We start from the raw sequence: 19,763 nt of genomic DNA on the forward strand, positions 1-19,763 counted from the left end.
ATACACATTAATGATTTAGATGAAGGAATTGAATGTAATATCTCCAAGTTTGCAGATGACACTAAGCTGGATGGCAGTGTGAGCTGTGAGGAGGATGCTAAGAGGCTATCGGATGACTTGGACAGGTTAGGTGAGTGGGCAAATGCATGGCAGATGCAGTACAATGTAGATAAATGTGAGGTTATCCACTTTGGTGGTAAAAACAGGAAGGCAGATTATTATCTGAATGGTGACAGATTAGTAAAGGGGGAGGTGCAACGAGACCTGGGTGTCATCGTACATCAGTCATTGAAAGTTGGCATACAGGTACAGCAGGCGGTGAAGAAGGCAAATGGCATGTTGGCTTTCATAGCGAGAGGATTTGAGTATAGGAGCAGGGAGGTCTTACTGCAGTTGTACAGGGCCTTGGTGAGGCCACACCTTGAATATTGTGTACAGTTTTGGTCTCCTAACCTGAGGAAGGACATTCTTGCTATTGAGGGAGTGCAGCGAAGGTTCACCAGACTGATTCCCGGGATGACAGGACTGACATATGAAGAAAGACTGGATCGACTAGGCTTATATTCAATGGAATTTAGAAGAATGAGAGGGGATCTCATAGAAACATATAAAATTCTGACGGGATTGGACAGGTTAGATGCAGGAAGAATGTTCCCAATGTTGGGGAAGTCCAGAACCAAGGGTCACAGTCTAAGGATAAGGGGTAAAACATTTAGGACTGAGATGAAGAGAAACTTTTTCACTCAGAGAGTTGTGAGCTTGTGGAATTCTCTACCACAGAAAGTTGTTGATGCCAGTTTGTTAGATATATTCAAAAGGGAGTTAGATGTGGCCCTTACGACTAAAGGGATCAAGGGGTATGGAGAGAAAGCAGCAATGGGCTACTGAAGCTGCATGATCAGCCATGATCATATTGAATGGTGGTGCAGGCTCGAAGGGCCAAATGGCCTACTCCTGCATCTATTTTCTATGTTTCTATGTTTCGATATCGATGTATGGTTGGTTTAATATCAGATATCCATTGGAGTTCTACTGTTTGGAGTAGAGACGGTTTGGAAATGCATTGTAGTCCTGAAAGCTTACGGGGTTAAGCACAATGTATGTTTCTTTCTTTCAAGAGGTGACTGGGATCTACCCTTCGCAAGGGAGCAAGGAAGGAGGCACCCGCCTGACTGTGACCGGGCGGTTCTTTGATAAAACAGACGCCCCGGTCAGAGTTACTATAGGAGGTATGTAAAAAGAAAAAAAGTTGCATTTCTGTAGCACCTTTCACAACCGCAGGACATCCCAAAGTGCTTTGCAGCCAATGAAGTACTTTTTGAGGTGTAGTCACTGTTGGATTGTGGGAAACGTGGCAGCCATGTTGCGCCCAGCAAGCTCCCTCAAACAACAATGTGATAATGACCAGATAATCTGTTTTAGTGATGTGAGTTTGAGGGATAAATATTGGCCCCGGACACTGGAGATAAAGCCCCTGTTCTTCTTCAAAATAGTGCCATGGGATCTTTTACATCTTGGCTTATGGGCTGAGATGGCAGACGGATCCTCGGTTTAATGTCTCCTCTGAAAGACGGCACCTCCGACAGTGCCGCACTCCCTCAGTACTGTACTGGAGTGTCAGTCTGGATTATGTGCTCTATTCTGTGGAGTGGGATTTGAACCCATGACCTTTTGACTCAGGCGAGAGCGGTACCCACTGAGCAACGGCTGACACAGTTAACATCTAATTTGTGGAATATGCTCCATTTATTATTAAAAACTATGGGCTAGGTGGACCAACCCAGCTGGGGGCTCCACTCAATGGGCGGTGACTCTTGCCTCCGACTAATGCTTTCTTCGAACCTGGTTTCCAGCTGGGAGTGCGGGATCAGTGAACCTATCCTTTTGTGAAATAAGCTTTTTCTTTTTATGCCTGTCCTATTTCTTACCACCACTTATAATTTGTTCATTAAATATAGACACAGTTTGGTCAGCGTAGCTTATGGCCTGTGATGTGAACCCATTTTTATTTGAACAAATCTAAGGTTATTTGCAGTGAACCTGTCATCTATCCCACTGTGATCAAAAAAGAAAAAAGATTGCTTTCACTTAACAAACCAAACTGTATTCAAATTGTACGTAGAACGACACCCATTCTTTTATTTGTGGTTTCTATATTTGTTTTCTCCTTGTTCTACACAGGTCAGAGCTGTGAGATTCTAAGTGTCAATACAACTGAAATAATCTGCCGCATCCCAAAAGAAATCAATCTTCCCACAACAATTTTTCCAGGTGACGTTTATTAAATTTTTAATTCACAATTTTTCTTTTAGAATTTCATTTTAGTGACTATATTAGACAGTCTTTAGATTATATGTTCAGCTGATATATATATGTACAGGCCTTAATTAATGAAATTCAATGTGACATGCAACTTGCTAGATATTTCACCTTAATTCACATGCTTGGTATCCTAAAATAGATCTATTCTATTATGCTCCAACTGTATCAGCACATTCTCTCTGGCCCCCACCCCCAACTATTTTGGGTCAGTCAGAAACATATACAGACTTGAGTGTGGCAGAATGAACCAATATTGCTTGTAACCAAAGGTTAGTGCCAGTTAGTTGAGGGACAGCTAACTTGTAAATAAGTTTAGCCTATAATTGAAGCAGGATTTATTATTTCATGGTACGGGGAGTGAAAGAGAGATAATTCAATCACGTTATGAAAACTGTATTCTGTTCAACCATGTATTCAATGCAAAATAAATCAGTTTGTTGGTTTACAATCACCTTTATCCCATTAGGGCAATTTGTAATCTGCCTTCTGAAAAGACAGGAGTATGGAAATGGAAACCCTTACCACATTACAGTATCCAGTACACATAACAAGGTGTCTGTTCTTACAATCGCCTGGCCATGCTACCATTTACCATCTCTATGTGGTGATCTGTCCGCTACTTGCTCCAAAAAACCTGGTGGTTAAACACATTTTTTTTCTTTGTAAGGTTCTAAAGCAATTAATGACATCTAATATCAAGTGTTTTTTCACTGCAAGAGATTGGAATCGTGACTTTCCAGAAAGAAATCTGTTGATCACCAACCTCAACCCATGTTTTTTCTGGAGGCTATGAGATTGGAACTTCATGCTGAGCTCGAAGATAGAGGCATAGGTCTTAAAGCCTTCCTTGAGCAAGTAATGGACTTACGAAAATGGAGAGGAACAGACCCGCTGATCCACTGACCATGCCCCAGACTGTGCACCACCTGACCCCATCCATCAGCCCCATACAATTTCCTGGAAGAGACAAAAAAACAACAAACCTTAGGCCAATTGATTATCAAAACCTCAAAGGCGATCAAACAGGTTCCAGGAGACCACAGTAACTTGAGAGTCACGTCTCCCTAATGCTCAACCTTCTATACCACACTCACCAATTCGTCCAGTTCCCTTTGGACTGTGTGCAGAGAATCCGCGCTCACTGCACGAACCGGCAGCTTGTTCCAGAGGTCAGCGACACTCTGTGAAAAGAAGTATCTCTTGAAATCTAACCTAGTTCTCTGGTTACAAAACTTATGACCCCTGATCTCCCTAATCTATTTAACTCAAATAGCCTATCGACAAGGACTAAATCTAATCCAACATCTATTTCTAGCCTTCTTGAATCTTCTCTGTAATATGTCATTTTCTGTAATGGCAAACATGCTGCTATTTACCTCCTGGTAAATCTTACAAGTGAACAACCTCTTCTTTGGTTAGTTTAGGTTATTAAAACAACAACTGAATACCAGATTGGAATGGTCAATAATAAATTATGGTGGATGAATGCGGAAAACACAAAAAGAGTAATTTTTCAAACCTGTACTCTAGATGTGGAACTCCATCACCACATAGCAAATGTCTCTGTCCATAATGAATGGAACAGTGACACCAGCACCACAGCAATAACTTGCATTTATAGAACACCCCGCCCAGCCTCAGGATGTCTCACCCGAAGTACTTTTGAAGTATAGTAACTGCTTTAATCGATTTTCTTTGCCCCACCATTGGTGGCTGTGCCTTCAGAGGCCTAGGTCCTGTAAGAAGTAATAGGACTCTGATTTGATCTCAATTATTAATGATAAATCTTTTATTAGGATTATATAATGAGTACACATATCTTTGAAGAAATACAGTCCCAAACACGTTCTACATTATAGATTCAGGCACTGGTCAGTGTAGCAAGTGTATAACAAGCAATGTCTTCCCATTTCCCCTTCCTCTATTCGCTTACTAGATTCTTCTCCACGACTGCAACGATTAGTTACGATCCTTCTTCAATTATATCCTTTTTCCCGATCACATGTCCCAGTTGCACCAATTATTCGGGTCCCTGCAGTGACATGTCTTTTGACACGTACATTTTTCACACTTCTCTAACTCTTGTCTGGCACATTGTAGAGTTTTCCTCTTTCTAGACCTTCTCGATCTTTTGCAGTTTCAGTGGTTAAGGCTCTATTTGTAATTGTCCCACAGTTAAACCTCTGACTCAAAGGGGAAAGTTCTACCAATAAGCCAAGCTGGCACATGTATTGAGTGGCTGTTGGACTGATTCGGATATGCTTATAATTTGGTTCAGAATTTGAATAAAGACGCTCCACAACATCATCCTTTTTGATAGGCTTTATTGGTAAGGAACAGATTCGACAATCAGACAGACCATAGATTAAACCCAGTGAACAAGCTATCTTCAATGGAATAAAAAGAACTGATCATACATTACCAATCTGGGTGAGATTGAAAAGTCTGCTAACCTGAACCAATTCTATCTTGCATGCATGCTCCCGGGGTGCGGGAGTTTTTCCTTGGAGATGCTCGAAATTTATTTTTTTAAACCATAAATAAGTACTTGCACATACATGGCACCTTTCACAATCTCAAGATGTCCCAAAGCGTTTTACAGCCAATTAATTACTTTTGAAGTCCCCAGGTGAACTTTTATTGACACATATAGCCATTAACAATTATGCTAAAAGAGTTCAAAACAATTCCATATAAGGAAAAGCTAATAGAGAAAGATAACGAGATTAATTCCTAACAAGTGAACAAACATACATCTTTAACAGTACAGTTATCGAGATCTATACAGTTCCTCATTCCTGTTATTTTATCACAAAGCACTTTCTTCTTGCAGTTGATTGTCTAACAAAATGTGTTGAATGTTCACAAGTCTGTTTTTAGTTCTACATTTAAATTCATTAGTTCTAATCTAAACTCATCAATTAGCTGCACCATGAATGGAGCACTCCCACACATCTTTTGATTCCACCTCAACAAGCAGATGGGGCCAGTTAACAACTCTTGATCCCTGTAGGACACATCCTCAATTAGGTGATTAGCTCACACAAACGTAACCTAATTAAGGGTTAACTTCAGTTCAAAATTTCAGTAGCTTCCATAATATTTTCATTCAGAGTTCAGTGGACTCCATCTTGGGCGGATGTAGATAACAGTATTCTATAGAAAAGAGAAGGCTGAGGGGTGATCTGATAGAGGTCTTTAAAATAATGAAAGGTTTTGATAGGGTAGAGGTAGCGGAGATGTTTCCACTTGTGGTAGAGACCGGAACTCGGGACCATAAAAATAAGATAGTCACGAATAAATCCAATAGGGAATTCAGGAAAAACTTATTTACCCAAAGAGTGATAAAAATGTGGAACTCGCTACCACAAGGAGTAGTTGAGGTGAATAGCATAGATGCATTTAAGGGGAAACTGGATAAACACATGAGGGAGAAAGGAACAGAAGATTATGTTGATAGGGTGAGATGGAGTCAGGTGGAGGTAGGCTCTTGTGGAGCATAAACACCAGCACAAACCAGTTGGGCAGAATGGCCTGTTTCTGTGTTGGAAATTCTATGTAATTATAGTATAGCATTATACTTGCTCAGTTACTAAAATCTCATTTGCTTGTCGTAGACAACAGGAGGCTTGCAAGTAAGGAATACAAAACCCTATCTAGGTCGAAATCACGCAGGGCAGGCCTATGGACTGCTCCAATGCCTCTAAAACACAATTTGGTGGACATTTTTCAAAACATAATCACATTCACCGTGTTCCAGTGAGAAAAGCTATTTTATTAGTAGACTTACCAATGGTAGGGTAAAAAAACAACAGGGTCAATTTATACTTGTATCTATTTATTGAGTCAATTTCCTATTGGTTTAGGGGGAAGAGGTTTGAAGGTGGAAACATGGCAACGTGGCACCCTGAATGACTTACCAAGCTACAATGAAAGTACTCCAGGGTATTCAGTGTCTTGGATTGGTGAGGCTTTGTATAAAGCCTCCACACCGTGGCTTCCATCTGTTACACGTTTAAGTGGGTTCTTTGTTGCTCCGGAGACTGACAATTACCGTTTCTATATCCGAGGCAGCGGTAAATTCGCACTTTATTTCAGCTTAACCAGGCTCCCTCAGGACAAGGTGCGTAAACCAACACTTGTAATCGTATTTTAATGTTTACTGATTCGGCTAGCCACTTGCTTTTATGCGAACTGAACATAAGAAGGTATATATTGGCAAGTGGGGAGATTTTATCAAAGTGAATGATGACAGTGATGTGAAGTGAAACTGTGCACTCCGAGTATGGAGACAGAGCGGGGAAATGGGGTTAGACTGGTCCAAATTTAAATTCTATGAGAACATGGGTCTACAGAAAAGTGATTTAACCTTTAGAAGACCGTTTCCAACCTAGTAAAGGATTCGGACTGGAGTTAACAAGGGTTTGGCCTTGGGAATCCTGATAGATAGATATATTTATATACTATTATTATTTGGGAAAATAAGATTTCAATTTAAAACAATATAATCCTTTAATCGCCAATAGGGGATCTATTGGCCTTTGATATCCATTGGGTTTCAATTTCCAATCTCCAATTGCCAAGAAAGAGCATTTCGGAGAGAGATGTTGTTCAGAATGGCTGAGAGAGGTATATTGGGAGGAGGGCACTGGGAGATACAGGGGGTAAAACAGCACTTGACAAGATCTGGGATCTGGCAGCAAGAGATGAAGGAGGCTGGTCTTAGGTTCTTTGGAAAAGAGGGAACTTAAATTTGACCCAATAAAATTTACAAAGATATGCATGGGCTCAATTTTCCCCAGAGATTTGCTGGAGCAGGCTGCTTTTTTTTGGTCTAAGTTAAAAATCCACAGTTTCCCCAATCAATTTGCACCAGCGTAAATCAGTTACGATTTTTTTTGGTACGTTTTTTTTTCAGCCAAAGGGGGCGTAACCTCACACCTACGCCAATTCTGGCCATTGAGGGAACTTTGGCCAGCTAAGAGTTACTCCAGTTCTGCTTAGACCAGCATATGTGGCCTCTCCAGAAAATCTTGCGGAGAGTTAAAGAAATTGTCGCAGTTAAGGAAATCAGAGGAGGCCATTTGGCCTGGGCTAGGGTCGGGCAGCGGACCGGGAGGACAAGCGGTCTCCAGCCAACGGCTGTACCTCCGCCGGGCATGGCATCAGCAGCGTCCTGTTCCGCTCCTCCAGCTGGTGCAGACGGTGTTTACCGGGACCAGTTCCGACGTTGCGTCGCCAAGTTATACCCGAAATACTACACCAGATGTCGGCTTGACTGACTCACTCCCTTCCTCCCTCCCTCCATCGCCACCACAAATCACCGCCCTGCCGCCCTTGCACTGAACCAGCTTCATGCCACCCCTCACCCCCGCCCAACAACATAAACCCACACCTTACCCTCCGCCCTGTCAACATAAGTTTAAAAACAACACCGAAAACACACCCTCCTTCCCGGCTACGGACACTGATACAACCCCATTGGCAGACAGACAATATACCACCACAAATCACCCCTCCCCAGCCACCCCTGCATGGCACCATCTTCATACCTTCACAATAAAACCTCTGACCCCTGCACAACAAGCTCTGCTCACACTCTTACCTCAGCCCTATCGACATTGCCAAATTCGAGCTGTACTGTGCATGCGCCTTCATTGGAGCGAAGTCAAAACTGTAAGTTTTTTTTCCCACGCATGCGCAGAAAGCCCGGCTTCGTATTTTGGCGCAGACAGTAGGCTCCACCCCCCGAGGCAACTGGACACGCTGCGTGGCTCCGAATTCGATTTACAGATCGGGGAAAGTTTGGATAAATATTTATGGCGCATTTCTGGCCCTAAATACCCGGCGTAACTCTGGCATATGCCAGAAAACGGGCTTGGGCAAAATTGAGCCGCACCCAAGTTGTTCACGTTGATAAAGGATTCAGGAACTAGGAGACACCATCTACAATTAGGAATAAAGAAAGAATTCAGGCAGATCAGCTGATAAATTTACATGTTCTGTCTCTGCATCATTTCCCAGGTCAAGGTTGACTATGGAACTTGGAGATACTATCAGTCTGGTAACCAACGGTCTGACACACTACAGCTTCAGAAAGGGAAAGAGTAAGTGTCATCCACCTGACCAAGTCTTCAAGTTTTTTATACTTTTACGTGTATAATTGCAAATGTACATATTAAATTTACACATGCAATTGGAAATTACATTGCTATTCACACATTTAATTGCCAATTTACATGTGCCATTTGCATATATAATCATGTGCAATTTACATGTTTAATTGAACATTTACCTGTGTAATTTATGCATGCCATTAAAAAGTTACATCTGTGCATTACATCAAATTATAAATTTACATGTGTAATTTACATGTTGAATTTAAAATTTATGTATTCATGTAAAATTTACCTTGAAATTAAATTTGAGAAGTAGGAAATCGAAGTTCATTTGAAAATAGTGGCCCGGAAATTCTATTGAGGGCAGTAAGGGACTAACACATTACCGGGCAGAGCAATTAAAGATACTTCAACACAACTGATAACACTGTCAAATGGTAAAATGAATTCAATCAACAAAATATATTTGACTAGAAATTTCACTGCGCCACAAATGTACCCTGCAGGTAGAATCATGTGCCACTGTGCCTCTGCCCCTGGGGAAAACATAACAGTTGGACAAAGCTCTCGCCAAGTTTTTGTACCTTGGAGAATGAAATTGTTAAAAAAATGTTTTATTAATAACTGTTTCACATGATGGCGAAATTGACGCTATTCAGTGGGAATTGATAAATACAGGACTGATTTAATTAATAAGAAAGACCCAACAGTACATAGCGAGTCATGAGGCAGTTACTAAATTCTTATTCATCAAGTAATAAGAGACAAAATGAGTGAGAATCGTTATGGTGTAGGTGCATTTTAATACAGCACTTCTCAGTAGGTTGCACGAATGATCACTTGATACTTCCCCAAAGTGACTGTCTTCAAAATCACCCTGTCAAAGGACGATGAATTAAATTTACAAGGACACATCAGGCCCGAAGATCACATTTTGGGGCACTTAACTCTTGATTTGATATAATTTGATATATTTGATATATTCCGGCAAAGTTACAGCAGCAGAACGGAACAACTCAGAGGAAATTCATGACCAAGGAGACATCACTATTGGATGGCCACTAAGAGGGAGGAGTGGGATTAGGATAAATGACTTTATGCAGAGGACTGTTGGAGCAGGGAATGCTTTCCCGCAGGGAGTGATTAAGATAGAAACCATTGCATCTTCAACAGCACCTCCCAAACCCGTGACCTCTGCCATCTAGAAGGACAAGGGCAACAGGCACATGGGAACACCATCACCTCCAAGTTACCCTCCAAGTCACACACCATCCTGATTTGGAAATATATCACCGTTCTTTCATTGTCACTGGGTCAAAATCCTGGAACTTGCTCCCTAACAGCACTCTGGAAGTATCTTCACCATACAGACTGCAACGGTTCACCACCACCTTCCCAAGGGCAATTAAGGATGAGCAATAAATACTGGCCTTGCCACGCACCCACATCCCATGAATGAATGAATACATTTTTTTAAACTTGTAAGGGAAAATTGGCTTAGCCAGTCACATGATGTTCACAAAACTCAATGAAACCCCAGCCAGTTGGGTTCAGGGGATCCACGATGAGGCAGGTGGTTGTGAGCCTGGTGGATGAACTGGTAATGTGTAGTGTGATTGTTAAACTTTTGCTAATAAACCAATTACTTCTTAATAGCAATGTGTTGCTATGAATTTTTAAGCGAAGAACCCACAAAGTAAATACATTACAGCTTCCTCCTCTGCTATGTTTGACAGGGACTGTGGTTCTCGTATTGGACTGTTCAGTCATCTAAGGACTCATTTTTAGAGTGGTAGCAAGTCTTCCTCAATTCCGAGGGACTGCCTATGATGATGATGGTTTTACTTTGAGAAATAAATATTGGCTAGGACATTGGGAAACTCCCTGCACCTCTTCACTTAGATCCATGAATTTAAAAAAAAAATTCACTTGCATAGGCAGGCGGGTGTTTAATCCGAAAGACAGCATCTCCGACAGTGCAGCACTCCCTCAGTACCGCACTAGAGTGTCAGCCTAGATTATGGGCCCAATGTGCAGTCGCAGTGCACAAATATCTGCACCATGAGTGCTGAGTTCAAAACTGTGCCTTCATACATATACTATTCTGATTCATGGAGCTGAAGCCATGGTGATAGTTTTCAATCTTGCGGTCTTGGAGGGAATCTGGTAGACCGGATCGCCCAATGAAATCAGTGAAAATGAAATATGGGGCGGTTTCTATTAAAGAGCGAGTCTGGTTCACCAGATTATTGCCCACGGGATGAGGGTAAATATTAACACCCTCCTCCCGCCAAAACCCTGGCTCGTTGAATCACCGGTGAATTGCTTTGTTTTGTGAGGGTCTTTAGTTCCTTAAAGGGATTACAGAGAAATAAAGTCTGTGAGTTGAAACCGAAAAGCAGAAACAAGCACTGCGAAGGCACAGCAGTGCAATCAGGGTCTGAAAGAGAACTGTAAGTTGTGTTGAAACATCAACCATCCTTTGGATGAGACATTCAGTTCAGGAAGATTTTAAAGATCCCACAGCACTATTTTGCAGGAGCAGGTGTCCCGGGTGTCCTGGCCAACATTCCCCTCTCAACCCACAGCACCAAAAACAGATGAATTGACCATCCGTCTTATTGCTGCTAGTTGGAGCTTGCTGTGTGTAAAATGGCTGATATGTTTGCCTACAAAACAACAGTGCAAATCACTTGGATGTCTCTGTGAGGTGTGATGAAGTGCGGTTTCGCTCTAAGCCTTTCAAACCTTATTTTATTCTATTCTCCTGTACCTTTCCTGTGTGTTGTTTTTCATTCCTGAAGACTGACCACAAACCGGAATGCTTTTGCTCATCCGCAGATATTACACTGAAGTGGTGCTGCAGGAAAACAACAAGTATTCCTTTGTTGAGGTTGGTGTGCACAGGGAGAGCAGCTCCTACACAGAACAACAGACAGCAGACGCTGTCAGCGAAGTCCAGATCATCAGATCACACGCCAAAGCTGTCGACGAGAAACAGGTCAGACCCAAATCTCTCATTCCTATTAGCACAGATCCCTTGCCAGCAGGTAGTCGGATTGTGGGACGTAATAGCAACAGGAAAATTATTTGCCTCGTCTCTGCAACCTGTCCTCGGAATGTAACCCTTTTAGCCACAGTATAATGCTGGTGAATCTGCGCTGCATCACCTCCCCACCCCCTAAGGCCAATATATCCTTCCTATTATCATGAATTTTTCTTCATTTCATGTTATGAAAAAGAAGACTCCAAATTTTGTACCTGACATTTGTTGCCAGTTTCTATTTAGCACTGTTTGATTTTACAATTTTAGATTCTGACTTTGGAGAACTGGACAATGGGAAGTGCAGTCAGTGAAGTTCAGACAATCACCGTCACCAGCCCTTGCCAGGAGTCTGGTGCCTGTTCATACCATTGGTACAGGCTCATCTACAACCAGGAGTACACAGGTACAGTAGTAGTGAATGCACCATACATATAACTAGAGGTATGGGCCAATTAACCTTATTCTCTGTGCTTTGAATAACCTCCTCCAACCCTACAACCCTCCAAGAACTCTGCAGTCCTCCAGTCCAGGCCTCTTGCGCATCCCCCATTTTCATTGTTCCACCATTGGTGGCCGTGCCTTCAGCCACCTAGGCCCTAATCGCTGGAATTCCTTCCCTAAACCTCTCCACCTCTCCTCCTTTAAGACAATCCTTAAAACCTAACTCCTTCACCAAGCTTTTTGTCATCTGTCCTAATATCTCATTATGCAGCTTGTATCAAATTTTGTTTCTTAATGCTCCTGAAGCACCTTGGGACATTTTATTATGTTAAAGGCGTTGTATAAATACAGTTTGCTGGGGTTTTCTACACGGGCATGAAACATAGAAACATAGAAACATAGAAAATAGGTGCAGGAGTAGGCCATTCGGTCCTTCGAGCCTGCACCGCCATTCAATGAGTTCATGGCTGAACATGCAACTTCAGTACCCCATTCCTGCTTTCTCGCCATACCCCTTGATCCCCCTAGTAGTAAGGACTACATCTAACTCCTTTTTGAATATATTTAGTGAATTGGCCTCAACAACTTCCTGTGGTAGAGAATTCCACAGGTTCACCACTCTCTGGGTGAAGAAGTTTCTCCTCATCTCGGTCCTAAATGGCTTACCCCTTATCCTTAGACTGTGACCCCCGGTTCTGGACTTCCCTAACATTGGGAACATTCTTCCTGCATCTAACCTGTCTAAACCCATCAGAATTTTAAACCTTTCTATGAGGTCCCCTCTCATTCTTCTGAACTCCAGTGAATACAAGCCTAGTTGATCCAGTCTTTCTTGATATGTCAGTCCCGCCATCCCGGGAATCAGTCTGGTGAACCTTCGCTGCACTCCCTCAATAGCAAGAATGTCCTTCCTCAAGTTAGGAGACCAATACTGTACATAATACTCCAGGTGTGGCCTCACCAAGGCCCTGTACAACTGTAGTAACACCTCCATGCCCCTGTACTCAAATCCCCTTGCTATGAAGGCCAACATGCCATTTGCTTTCTGAACCACCTGCTGTACCTGCATGCCAACCTTCAATGACTGATGTACCATTACACCCAGGTCTCGTTGCACCTCTCCTTTTCCTAATCTGTCACCATTCAGATAATAGTCTGTCTCTCTGTTTTTACCACCAAAGTGGATAACCTCACATTTATCCACATTATACTTCATCTGCCATGCATTTGCCCACTCACCTAACCTATCCAAGTCACTCTGCAGCCTCATAACATCCTCCTCGCAGCTCACACTGCCACCTAACTTAGTGTCATCCGCAAATTTGGAGATACTACATTTAATCCCCTCGTCTAAATCATAAATGTACAATGTAAACAGCTGGGCCCCCAGCACAGAACCTTGCAGTACCCCACTAGTCACCGCCTGCCATTCTGAAAAGTACCCATTTACTCCTACTCTCTGCTTCCTGTCTGCCAACCAGTTCTCAATCCATGTCAGCACACTACCCCCAATCCCATGTGCTTTAACTTTGCACATTAATCTCCTGTGTGGGACCTTGTCGAAAGCCTTCTGAAAGTTCAAATATACCACATCAACTGGTTCTCCCTTGTCCACTCTACTGGAAACATCAAAAAATTCCAGAAGATTTGTCAAGCATGATTTCCCTTTCACAAATCCATGCTGACTTGGACCTATCATGTCACCTCTTTCCAAATGCGCTGCTATGACATCCTTAATAATTGATTCCATCATTTTACCCACTACCGATGTCAGGCTGACCGGTCTATAATTCCCTGTTTTCTCTCCCTCCTTTTTTAAAAAGTGGGGTTACATTGGCTACCCTCCACTCCATAGGAACTGACCCAGAGTCAATGGAATGTTGGAAAATGACTGTCAATGCATCCGCTATTTCCAAGGCCACCTCCTTAAGTACTCTGGGATGCAGTCCCTGGGGATTTATAAGCCTTCAATCCCATCAATTTCCTCAACACAATTTCCGGACTAATAAAGATTTCCCTCAGTTCCTCCTTCTTACTAGACCTTCTGACCTCTTTTATATCCGGAAGGTTGTTTGTGTCCTCCTTAGTGAATACCGAACCAAAGTACTTGTTCAATTGGTCTGCCATTTCTTTGTTCCCCCTTATGACTTCCCCTGATTCTGACTGCATGGGACCTACGTTTGTCTTGACTAACCTTTTTCTCTTTATATATCTATAGAAGCTTTTGCAGTCCGTCTTAATGTTCCCTGCAAGCTTCCTCTCGTACTTTATTTTCCCTGCCCTAATCAAACCCTTTGTCCTCCTCTGCTGAGTTCTAAATTTCTCCCAGTCCCCGGGTTCACTGCTATTTCTGGCCAATTTGTATGCCACTTCCTTAGCTTTAATACTATCCCTAATTTCCCTTGATAGCCATGGTTGAGCCACCTTCCCTTTTTTATTTTTATGCCAGACAGGGATGTACAATTGTTGTAGTTCATCCATGCAGTCTCTAAATGTCTGCCATTGCCCATCCACAGTCAACCCCTTAAGTATAATTCGCCAATCTATCCTAGCCAATTCATGCCTCATACCTTCAAAGTTACCCTTCTTTAAGTTCTGGACCATGGTCTCTGAATTAACTGTTTCATTCTCCATTGTAATGTAGAATTCCACCATATTATGGTCACTCTTCCACAAGGGGCCTTGCACAATGAGATTGCGAATTAATCCTCTCTCATTACACAGCACCCAGTCTAATATGGCCTCCCCCCTAGTTGGTTCCTCGACATATTGGTCTAGAAAATCATTCCTTATGCACTCCAGGAAAGTACCTTACTGTCTTCTGAGTGCTCTGTGTGTGAAGGCACTGCATGAAGTGACCGTGAGTGATCCAGTCTAGGAAGGTCCCAAGGTGCTTTTATACTTCCTTGAGTTTGAAGCCTGGGAGTCAGGAGAGTGCTGTCTGCCCACGATTGCATGCCTCTGTGGTGCCAGCCTCAGTGTAGGTCAGCTGCAGAATTGGGCCGTGCTGCTTTGAAGACTGTGCAAAGTATTGAACATCTGTTATAAAAGGGTCAGCTCACGGATGTGCTGACTCTGCATGCGCGGGGTAGAAATCCATCTGGTTCCCATTTCCAGGTCTAGACTTGACGCTGTGCAGCGGCAAGCCCATACCCGAACTGAGAGGGCTTGAGACCGGCCCTGAAATTGTGGCCAAGCCTCGTTAACAGTTCGTGCACGAGCCGCTCGTGCCTGCCTCCACGAAATCAGGCAGCTTCCGTTGCCGGCAGTGGTCTGAAGGTAAGTCGTGGGAGGGGAGTTGGGGAGGTAGGTTGAAAGATTGGATCGAGTAATGGGGGGTAGGGGGGGTGAAACGGGTGGAGGGGGGGGCGTTTGAGGGGGGTGGGGGAGCATCACGGTGGCTGTGAATTTGGGGGAACACTCCTGTTTCTCCTAGCTTCACAGCAAGTTTTTTGGGGGGATTGGGCTAATTTCCAGGTGTTAGGCCCCTTACATTTGTCAAACAAGGTGCCTAAGAAAGAAAAGAAAGACTTGAATTTTATAGCACCTTTTACGACCACTGGACATCTCAAAGCACTTTACAGGTAATTAAATATTTTTGGAGTGTAGTCACTGTTGTAATGTGGGAAACGCGACAAACAATTTGCGTACAGTAAGCTCCCAGAAACAGCAATGTGATAATGACCAGATAATCTGTTTTTGTTATGTTGATTGAGGGATAAATATTGACCAGGACACCGGGGATAACTCCCCTGCTCTTCTTAGAAATAGTGCCATGGGATCTTTTACGCCCACCTGAGAGAGCAGACGGGGCCTCGGTTTAACGTCTCATCTGAAACACAGCACCTCTGACAGTGCAGCACTCCCTCAGCACTGGTAGTGGAAGTATCAGTTTTAGGCCTGCTTTAGGCCCCCCGCCGCAGAAATTGGACATAAGATCATAAGAAATAGGAGCAAGAGTAGGCCACCTGGCCCCTCGAGCCTGCTCCGCCATTTAATAAGATCATGGCTGATCTGATCATGGACTCAGCTCCACTTCCCTACCCACGCCCCATAACCCATTCCAGGTGCAGCGCCCCGAATCTGGAATCCTCGGGACCGAGGCCATTCCGGATTTTGCATTTTGTTGGATTTTGGAACGTCTTTCTGACGTCATGAATCCACAAACACCCAAGCCCACGTTCGGGTATTTCCAGATTTCGGAACATCAGCGGGGGGTGTTCGGCGGGCGATGAGGTCGTCGGGGGTGGTGTTCGGCGGGCGATGAGGTCGTCGGGGGTGGTGTTCGGCGGGCGATGAGGTCGTCGGGGGTGGTGTTCGGCGGGCGATGAGGTCGTCGGGGGTGGTGTTCGGCGGGCGATGAGGTCGTCGGGGGGTGGTGTTCGGCGGGCGATGAGGTCGTCGGGGGTGGTGGCCGGGTGATGAGGTCGTCGGAGGTGGTGTTCGGCGGGCGATGAGGTCGTCGGGGGTGGTGGCCGGGTGATGAGGTCGTCGGGGGTGGTGTTCGGCGGGCGATGAGGTCGTCGGGGGTGGTGTTCAGTGGGCGATGAGGTCATCGGCAGGAGTCCCGCTGCTGTAGAAGTGTTCGGGGGGGCCTCGCTGCTGGGGAAGAGTTCGGGCGGGCCGCGCCGCCAGGGAAGTGCTTGGGCGGGCCCCGTCACCGGGGAAGTGCTCGGGCGGGGCCCCGTCACCGGGGAAGTGCTTGGGCGGGCCCCGTCACCGGGGAAGTGCTCGGGCGGGGCCCCGTCACCGGGGAAGTGCTCGGGCGGGGCCCCGTCACCGGGGAAGTGCTTGGGCGGGACCCGCCGCCAAGGAGGTGGTCGGGTGGGGGGGGCCGTCGAAGAACTGGTCGGGCGGCCCCGTCGCGGAGGAGGTGTTCAGGCGGGCCGGCGAGGAGGCTTCGAGGTAAGGGCAGTGGCGGCAAGGCGAGGCCCGAGGTCGGGCGACAGCGAGGCGAGGCCCAAGGTCGGGCAGTGGCGAGGCGAGGGACGGTGAGGCGAGGCCCGAGGTCGGGCGACAGCGAGGCGAGGCCCAAGGTCAGGCAGCGGCGAGGCGAGGGACGGTGAGGCGAGGTCCGAGGTCGGGCGACAGCGAGGCGAGGCCCAAGGTCGGGCAGCGGCGAGGCGAGGGACGGTGAGGCGAGGCCCGAGGTCGGGTAGCGGTGAGGCGAGGGACGGTGAGGCGAGGCCCGAGGTCGGGCAGCAGTGAGGCGAATGATGGTGAGGCGAGGCCCGAGGTCAGGCAGTGGCGAGGCGAGGCTCAAGGTCGGGCAGCGGTGAGGCGAGGGACGGTGAGGCGAGGCCCGAGGTCAGGCAGTGGCGAGGCGAGGCTCAAGGTCGGGCAGCGGTGAGGCGAGGGACGGTGAGGCGAGGCCCGAGGTCAGGCAGTGGCGAGGCGAGGCTCAAGGTCGGGCAGCGGTGAGGCGAGGGACGGTGAGGCGAGGCCCGAGGTCAGGCAGTGGCGAGGCGAGGCTCAAGGTCGGGCAGCGTTGAGGCGAGGGACGGTGAGGCGAGGCTCGAGGTCGGGCAGCGGTGAGGCGAGGGACGGTGAGGCGAGGCCCGAGGTCAGGCAGTGGCGAGGCGAGGCTCAAGGTCGGACAGCAGTGAGGCGAGGGACGGCGAGGCGAGGCTCGAGGTCGGGCAGCGGTGAGGCGAGGGACGGTGAGGCGAGGCCTGAGGTCAGGCAGTGGCGAGGCTAGGCCCGAGGTCGGGCAGCGGTGAGGCGAGGGATGGTGAGGCGAGGCCCGAAGTCGGGCAGTGGCGAGGCGAGGCCCGAGGTCGGACAGCAGTGAGGCGAATGATGGTGAGGCGAGGCCTGAGGTCAGGCAGTGGCGAGGCGAGGCTCGAGGTCGGGCAGCAGTGAGGCGAGGGACGGTGAGGCGAGGCTCAAGGTCGGGCAGCGGTGAGGTGAGGGACGGTGAGGCGAGGCTCAAGGTCGGGCAGCGGTGAGGCGAGGGACGGTGAGGCGAGGCTCGAGGTCGGGCAGCGGTGAGGCGAGGGACGGTGAGGCGAGGCTCAAGGTCGGGCAGCGGTGAGGCGAGGGACGGTGAGGCGAGGCCTGAGGTCAGGCAGCAGTGAGACGAGGGACGGTGAGGCGAGGCTCAAGGTCGGGCAGCAGTGAGACGAGGGACGGTGAGGTGAGGCTCGAGGTCGGGCAGCAGTGAGACGGGGGACGGTGAGGCGAGGCTCGAGGTCGGGCAGCGGTGAGGCGAGGGACGGTGAGGCGAGGCTCAAGGTCGGGCAGCAGTGAGACGAGGGACGGTGAGGTGAGGCCCAAGGTCAGGCAGCGGCAGGACCTTGAGGTCGGCAAGGTCGGCGGATCCAGATTCCGGAACATTTTACGGATTCCGGACGACCCTCCCACCAATCGGTCAGGAGTCCAGATTCCGGAACATTCCGGATTCCAGAACTCCGGATTTTGTACGCTCAACCTGTACTCCTTTATTGCTCAGAAATCTGTCTATCTCAGCCTTAATTATATTCAATGACCCAGCCTCCACTGCTCTCTGGGGCAGAGAATTCCATAGATTTACCACCCTCTGAGAGAAGAAATTCTCCCTCATCTCAGTTTTAAATGGGCGGCCCCTTACTCTGAGACTATGTCCCCTAGTTTTAATTTCCCCTAGGAGTGGAAATATTCTCTCTGCATCCACCTTGTCGAGCCCCCTCATTATCTTATATGTTTCAATAAGATCATCTCTCATTCTTCTGAACTCCAATATGTATCGGCCCAACCTACTCAACCTATCCTCATAAGTCAACCCTCTCATCTCCGGAATCAACCTAGTGAACCTTCTCTGAACAGCCTCAAATGAAAGTATATCCTTCCTTAAATACGGAGACCAAAACTGTACGCAGTACTCTAGGTGTGGCCTCACCAATACCCTGTACAGTTATAGTAGGACTTCTCTGAGTTTATATTCTATCCTCCGAGCAATAATGGCCAACATTCCATTTGCCCTCCTGATTGCTTGCTGTACCTGCATACTATCTTTTTGTGTTTCATGCACAAGGACCCCCAGGTCTCTCTGTACTGTACACTTTGTAATTTTTCTCCATTTAAATTATAATTTGCTTTTCTATTGTTTCTGCCAAAGTGGATAACCTCACATTTTCTCACATTATACTCCATCTGCCAAATTATTGCCCACTCACTTTGCCTGTCTATATCCCTTTGCAGATTTTTTGTGTCCTCCTCACAATTTGCTCTCCCACCCATCTTTGTATCATCAGCAAACTTGACTACATTACACTCGGTCCCTTCATCCAAGTCATTAATATCGATTGCAAATAGTTGAGGACCCAGCACCGATCCCTGCGGCACCCCACTAGTCACTGTTTGCCAACCGGAATATGACCAATTTATTCCGACTCTCTGTTTTCTGTTAGTTTGCCAATACTCTATCTAATATAAGTGCTAATATATTACCCCCAACCCCGTAAACTTTTATCTTGTGCAGTAACCTTTTATGTGGCACCTTATCGAATGCCTTCTGGAAATCCAAATACACCACATCCACTGGTTCCCCTTTATCCACCCTGTTCGTTACATCCTCAACAAACTCCAGCAAATTTGGCAAACATGATTTCCCTTTCATAAAACCATGCTGACTCTGCTTGATTGAATCATGCTTTTCCAAATGTCCTGCTACTGCTTCCTTAATAATGGACTCTAGGAGCCTGGGCTTGCTCCACTGCAGATACTTCAGCCAACCCCACCAAAAAAAACATTCCTCAGTATCCCGATTGTCCACCACCCTTTCAGTTTTTAATACGGATGCCAGGCTGTGAAACCTCACAATGCGCAGAGCTTTCAATTTAAGTTTGATACATGCA

At 46.2% G+C, this 19,763-nt stretch overlaps 1 protein-coding gene across 1 annotated transcript in view; it reads left to right on the plus strand.

The window, feature by feature from the left end:
• pkhd1l1.1 (PKHD1 like 1, tandem duplicate 1) overlaps positions 1 to 19,763 on the plus strand; it is a 402,260-nt gene that overhangs the window by 71,083 nt on the left and 311,414 nt on the right. Inside the window, exons 12-17 of the mRNA XM_070881087.1 lie at positions 1,119 to 1,229; positions 2,182 to 2,271; positions 6,189 to 6,445; positions 8,347 to 8,429; positions 11,283 to 11,442; positions 11,755 to 11,890. Coding sequence (XP_070737188.1) covers positions 1,119 to 1,229; positions 2,182 to 2,271; positions 6,189 to 6,445; positions 8,347 to 8,429; positions 11,283 to 11,442; positions 11,755 to 11,890 — 837 coding nt within the window. The remainder of the gene's footprint in view (positions 1 to 1,118; positions 1,230 to 2,181; positions 2,272 to 6,188; positions 6,446 to 8,346; positions 8,430 to 11,282; positions 11,443 to 11,754; positions 11,891 to 19,763) is intronic.

Source organism: Pristiophorus japonicus, chromosome 1, assembly GCF_044704955.1.
Source record: "Pristiophorus japonicus isolate sPriJap1 chromosome 1, sPriJap1.hap1, whole genome shotgun sequence".
NCBI lineage: Eukaryota > Metazoa > Chordata > Chondrichthyes > Pristiophoridae > Pristiophorus > Pristiophorus japonicus.